We start from the raw sequence: 6,613 nt of genomic DNA, 5'->3' as shown, positions 1-6,613 counted from the left end.
CGGTTTTGTCTACCAAAAGTCATTTTAGTTTCGTTTGGAGTTTCGCTCGGATCTTGCAAAAAGAAGGAAAAATTCACCGCGAATCTTTCGGGATTTTACTCGATCGGAGCTGCCAACACGTGGTAAATATTGGATAAACATGTTTATTCTAGTAAACTATTTTAATCTAAGTCGGACACATAAATTCAGATTTTGTGCGCATGAGAATAATACACCGATTCTCACAATTCAACCAACGTGAGAGAATCATTGGTGATGGATGATATCCTTAAATAATGAAAAAAACAATTAATTTACCCTTAATTTCCAGCCTTAAATGCACAGAAAAAAACAACTCACCTACTAAACAGCTGCCGATAAACCTTTACCGGCACAACACAGAGCGTCACCGTGCCACCGTCACTGCCGCATATGATCGCCTCAATATCCTCGTCCTTGGTTCCCACAACGACCTCCTCGTTAACCTCTATGATTTGCAGCTTCCGCTCCAGACCTTGCCGTTGGGCCGATGTGTGCGACCGAACGAACGTGATCTCTCCGTCCACGAACCGGAAACCGTAACCCTTCTCCTCATCCCGCACGACGGTTACATACCGTTCTCCTGGTCTAAATGGGAGGTGATCACACGGTTGTACAGGGTTGTACTTTGCAGCAATCGATCACAACAACACTTACTTATCTTTCGTGCGCAACTTGATGCTATTGCGTGTATTCTTCCGCACCAGCTCACGAACCCGGTCCACCGTCTTCCCAACCAGAGGTTCATCTTCAAGGCTCAACACTTCGTCACCGTATCGAAGCCCTGCCAGATATGCGGGACTTCTGCGCAGCACAGCGCAAATAAGAATCTTTCCTTCCTCAATATAGCGTACGGTAATGCCAATTTTGCCATCTTCCCCTTTGCGTATAAGTAGCTGGAAGCAATGGAGTGGAATTCAATCTTTCGGTTCTAACTACACAGTAGCGCACTTTACCTCTCGAATTCCATCGACGGCAGCAAGCCGAGATATCCTTACGGGACATCCCGGTTCAACAAGGCCCCGACCATTGCGCGGGGTGCGGTTCGCTCCGCTGGAAGAAACAAACAAATCCTGCTGCTCCCAACTGACCGACATCGATTCGACGCTACGTCTGTTCTAGCCAAACTGAACTCATTCTCCGAAACCGGGAGGTCCCGCTTGTACGATTCAGAGGTTTGATAAGCCAACACCGAAAACCACGCGCTACTTTCATTTGGTTCGTCATAACCAGATAAGCCGAATTGTGATTTGGGATTCGTTTTCTTTTTTTTGTTTTGTGTTTTTTGTTCTAAGGAAACCGAAATGAAACTACGCTTGATAGTGAACCATCTAACACGATTTTACCTCTTAGCAAGTATGTTGCACTCGTAATTCAGATTCACATTTCTCATAACATGCCTTTTTGTGCATTTGATGCCATGAACAGAGCTCACCCATAAAACAGCACAATAAAACAGCACAATAAAGCGGAATTTACAGCAATACAGTGCAGAAGAAAAACACAGTCTTCTCGATCGATCTCTATTTAAGTCAGAAGTACAGAATTTTGGCAGAGTCCAGAAGAAACGGTGTACACACCCAAAACACACATACGTAAATAGGAAAAAATAGGCAACCAGCATAGACAATTGCCCTAGCTAGTCATTCGCTTCAACGTCAACCGGCTGCCAACCGAGTTCACTTTTCGGAGCAAAATCTGGAAAAATAATTAAAAAAAAATTAACAATTAAGTTTGTGGAAGGACATCTCGCCCGCGCACTCACCTCATTTTCTGCTGCAATTTTTTCCTGCATCTTGCGTCGATTTGTCGCTGCGCTGGTCGCCGGTGATGCGTTCGTTGAGCTCTGCAACGAAGCAAAAATCATGCACCCCAACCATTAGTTAAGAATCTGGTTAAGCATCATGACCATTATTACTTACGGTCCTTTTCACCGGTTTACTACTGTTTTGCGTCTGTAGCGTCGGTCGGGTGGTAATGATACGGCGGAGCAGAATCTGATTGGTTCGCTCGATCTCACGCACCCGCTCGCGGCTAAAGGAAATGTTGTGCTGCTGGGACTGCTGCTGACCGGAAGCGGATTTCCTTCCCGTTGCCCCACTGCCCACCATTCCCATCGGTCGGCGGCCTCTGCTCTGGCCCGAGCTTGGCAACTCGAACCGTCCCAGCTCGTCGGTAATGAAATCAATGTGCAGCAGGTGACTGCCCTGCTCGAATCTTTTCGGCGGATATTGAGACACCTGAATCGGCGGATGCGCATGTTCTGACCAGCCGTGCTCGTTGCGGTCCGCCTGCTCGTCGTCATCCTCTTCCTGCTCGGTGTGAAACTCCGATTCCGAGTAGTGCTGCTCCGTGTACTGATCATCCTCCTCCGGAGGTTCTGTGGGTTCTTGGTCCGATTCCGAGTCCTCTTTGCGACTCTTTACCTGCCGGGGAGTTTCGTAACCATCGCCATACGGTGCGAGCGATTGTTTGCCGGCTGTGCGGGACAATTGTTCCCACTTTCGTATGCCACCGACCATGGTTTCCGGTGTGGTTCTTCCGGGATAGAAGTGCGAGTTCATGGATTTCTTATTAGGACACACACAACTGTGGGTAGAGAAGTAAACAGGAACTTATTTTACTTAAGTTTTTTTTTATTTGCACCATTTAGTGGGAAAGTTTCTTTACCAAGGCCAGCCGTTAACTGCACCTGACTACTTTGGTTTTATGTCTGCGAGCACTATGCAAGGGGGAAAGCAAAAGCGCCAGCTAAGAATATACAAATGTTTAACCATGTGCATTGCTATGGTAACGCACACCGAAATGCGTCAAGTTCAATACTAAACGGGCGCCGTTGGTGGGAGAGGTCGTATTCGTTTCGCATGATTTGTTATGAATCACTTTCGGTTTTCTATTGCAGCTGGTCGTGAGGGGTTGTTGGAAAAGGAAAATGGATTTTGTTTTGTTGCTTCACAAAAACTACGAATCAATACGACTACCAGATGGATATGCTGTAGTAGGAAAATCTAATGAAAACAAATTGAACTTCTATTGATATTTAATTCCCTATGTACTTATATTACCTTCTTAATTAGTTAATTATTCTCTTATTTTCTAAACATATTTTTAATGGATTATCACATCTGTGCCATCGAGTTTTGTCGACCTAAACGCACTCTCATTCTACTTACACTCGACGATTTATGGGTTGACCCGTAGCAGGATAGTCAACCCGGCATGTGCGGAAATCGATATGCTTCGTCCTTTTATAAGCTCTTTGTCTCTCTCTTCTTTACATTAGACCACCAGGTTAGGTTTAGAAGAAGCAATATGAACAGCTTCAAATTCTGGACTATGATGACGGTGATGATGATGAGTATGTTTTCAATGATTTATTCATATCCAGATAATAACCATACCGCTTAATAATTATGCATGGTTTTTCAGTATATAATTATGTGGTATAATTATCAGAATCCTTGGTACTGGTATAACAATAATACGTGTGGCTTTGTGGCGTTGACATCGTTGGATCGAGAGACGATCTGAGGATCCTCCTTTACCGCTATCTGCCGAGCTAGGTTTTTTTCCTTATTCGTTATAGGGATAGGTAAAGACGGACACTGCTGGTAAGATGGACACTTCTCATAAATACATGAAAAAGGTAATTTTCGAATAGTTCAACAATGCAACATCCTAACTTAAAGTTAAACATCACATTTGAGAACATGTTTGGCATAATATATGCAAAATTGGTAAAATTCACCAACAAAACAAATTTTCAACCTTGCGCACCCTTGTGGATCTAATTTGATTACTGCGAATCTTAAGCTCTGTTACTTGTATTGTTTATATTTTCGGAAGATTTATTATATGAATGAATAGTCGTGATCATAAAGCAAACAAACTGGCGAAAGAACGAGAATGAAATCAATAAAAATCTTGTTTTCTGGTGGTTTAAACATCCTGACACCAAAGCGGGAAAGACAGACACTTTGTTGTAGGGAAAGATGGACACCGAGTTTATTGATTTATTTTACTTCTTATATCAATTCTTGATTAATAGATTTCATCAAATACCTTAAATAAGGGTATTTAGAAGATATAAACCTTCCAGCGACTAGAGAAGGTATTGAAATTAACGAGAAATGAAACACCGGTCAAAATAGCAGCCATTCGTTATGTTATTACTTGCTCGACTCTCATGAGGCACTTCACGAAATCCAATATCTTGTCACGACTTGGACAACTTTAAGCAGTAAAAAGATGCGACCTTGATACGTTCAGGAATAGATGAGAGATTCTATGGGATTACAAATATCAAAAAGTTGAATTTTGACATAGGGGATAAAATGGCTTGACCTATAAACAAGTCCCTCAAGAAATGCTGGGGTTGTCGACTTTCCGCGGAGTATTTTCCTAAAGCGAAGTTCTAAACTGTTGTTCTGTAAGCTGGTGCAACGTTAGCTGTAAGTATCCTATATTTCAATAATGCTTTAGATTCTTCGTTCTTCGAGGTGTTCGAAGTGGCGCTTACAACTCCTTAATTAACGGCTGAATGAAACGCTATTGTAATTGGCATAGAATTGGTTTATTTACGCATCCGGAGGTGGAAAGCAATAGGATATGTTAAAATACTATAAAACTCTTCAATTTCCAACGTTATCTACAGGTTACTGTTCATGGTGTCCATCTTTCCCATATCAGGTGTCCGTCTTACCCGAACATTTCAAAACTGCACGGAAAAACCCATGTTACATTTATACATCCCTAGATTTATACCACTATTCTTAACGTGTCCGGTACAACTGATCAACGCGTACCATCGCGGTAGGTCAGTGTTTCCCTGACATGTATCAACACTTTGCTCGAAGTGGACTTTTCAACACTTGATCGTGTAGGCGATCATAGAAACCCAGAAGGGGGTTTCCTTACTAGAAACGTTGGAGTTTAGAAGCCTTGCCTTGAGTAGGGGGACATAACTAAACTCTTGAAATAAGTTGGAAGGCGAAGTTTTTGAGCAGCGTAAAGCCTATCTTGACAGTCCGAACGAATCTGTTCGGAATTGGTTTTATTTATACTCAATATATGTTGTGGGTTTGGTACATTTGGTTTTGGAATACGTTTTTGTACCAATTAAAGGTTATTGATATTAGGTGCAATTTATACATTGCATCGGAGTGAGGTGTCTGTCATTTTGTGCCAAGCTGTGTTTTTACAAATGTTCTGGAATCAATATTAAACACATTTTATTGTATTTATTACTCATTAAGTTGATAATAAAGAACCCAGTGATTGTTTTAATTCTAATTTAAAGTTATGCGTCATCATTCAGCAAAGTGTACCGGTCCCTAAAGCGGATCTTAAAGGATTGTTAAGAGACGCAGGCATTGAAAAGATCATATACTTCGTTTAATCCTCAAATAATTAAGATAGGTTAGAGAGGACGTCCAGAGCCATAGCCGAGGTTTAACTACGATTCAACGGAAGCAGTGGACGGCAGCTTAGTTTGAACCTGAAGGCATATATTAATTGAAGCAGAAATATATAGGCTGAAGCAAGCAATTGTCGATGCCGCTCCAGGAGTAAGCCTGCCATGAATAGTTGTATCGTTTCAATTTAAAACATAGTTGATCAATATTTCATATTTTCTTCACGTATTACCGTGCTTGAATTGGATTTGTTTGTTACGCAGTACTCAAGACCATTTGTGACTGGGGGAAACAGCCGACCACCGTGAAACGGGAGTCGAAGTTGTTGAAAGGTAACTTCAATTCCATTCAACCATGGGAGCAGCACATGGACTGCAGCAGAATCTTGTGCGGTGTTTAATGTGGAGCGGTTGGCAGCCCCTTTAAAAGCATAAGTAGCGCTTAATATGGTGGTAATAGGACTGCAAGGAGACCAGGGTAGCAGGCGTGTCGCAAATCGAGACGTAAGCAACGTTGAATCGATTCTATTCCTATCAGGATAGCCTTTCGTTTGAGGGGGTTTCCGTACTACTTGAATAAACGGTGGAGTATCCCGCAGTAAAACGTTTTGTATGCAGACTGTGTTCTTGGCATTGCTTCACGATCGTTTGAGAGAAATTAATGAGAAAAAATGTCAACATTAAAGTTTGTTAACAACGTTTAATTTGGTATAAAATTATATTTTAAAAATCCATTATAAAACTTAATTACTTGTTGTTCGATACATGTAAAATATTTTTGAGTATTGTTAATTATTAAAAATATATTAAAAGAAAATCTATCTTTTTCTCGCCATTACTTGAAATAAGCTTGGCTAGCACGGAACTTGTTGTTGATTTTTATTCTTCTTTAAAACATTACGAAGAGGTTTACCAACTAATAGAATGTTATTTGTTGATCTTAGAAGTGTAAGAATTAAGATTAGGTATTTATTAACTATAAGATAATCTTTAGAATATCATGACAAAAAGCTTCCAGATTAAATTTAATCTTAAATAAAACTTCTTAACATACAATTTGTCCGCCTTTGTCCGCCTTAATTTATGGCGATCTTTGCAACAAAATGCTCCCCGACTCGATCCTCATTGTCGTCGATCGATTATGGAGAGCTGTGATGAAGATGAGATGAGCAAACAAAGATG

The 6,613-nt window shown here is 41.1% G+C and overlaps 2 protein-coding genes across 3 annotated transcripts; both read right to left on the bottom strand.

Moving 5' to 3' along the window:
* Nucleotides 1–123: 123 nt before the first annotated feature.
* Nucleotides 124–1,454, bottom strand: LOC120904285 (syntenin-1-like). Its single transcript, XM_040314174.1, has 5 exons — nt 1,365–1,454; nt 975–1,308; nt 676–914; nt 340–606; nt 124–267 (listed from the first exon to the last, which is right to left on the bottom strand). Exons 2-5 carry the CDS (start codon nt 1,113–1,115, stop codon nt 222–224), a joined length of 693 nt encoding a protein of 230 aa, XP_040170108.1. The 5' UTR covers nt 1,116–1,308; nt 1,365–1,454; the 3' UTR covers nt 124–221.
* A 48-nt stretch (nt 1,455–1,502) lies between these two features.
* LOC120904283 lies at nt 1,503–2,766 on the bottom strand. 2 transcript variants are annotated; one of them, XM_040314171.1, is made up of 4 exons: nt 2,689–2,766; nt 1,941–2,607; nt 1,784–1,864; nt 1,503–1,716 (listed from the first exon to the last, which is right to left on the bottom strand). In XM_040314171.1, the coding sequence occupies exons 2-4, from the start codon at nt 2,580–2,582 to the stop codon at nt 1,654–1,656; spliced, it is 786 nt and encodes a 261-aa protein (XP_040170105.1). In that variant the 5' UTR covers nt 2,583–2,607; nt 2,689–2,766; the 3' UTR covers nt 1,503–1,653. The 2 variants fall into 2 exon arrangements, with proteins under 2 accessions (XP_040170105.1, XP_040170106.1); XM_040314172.1 differs by lacking the exon at nt 2,689–2,766 and having other exon boundaries at nt 1,941–2,682.
* Nucleotides 2,767–6,613: the final 3,847 nt, after the last annotated feature.

This window comes from Anopheles arabiensis, chromosome 3, assembly GCF_016920715.1.
Source record: "Anopheles arabiensis isolate DONGOLA chromosome 3, AaraD3, whole genome shotgun sequence".
Taxonomy (NCBI): domain Eukaryota; kingdom Metazoa; phylum Arthropoda; class Insecta; order Diptera; family Culicidae; genus Anopheles; species Anopheles arabiensis.
Note: the sequence above shows the minus strand (reverse complement) of the source record. Positions and strands in the feature narration are given on the sequence as shown.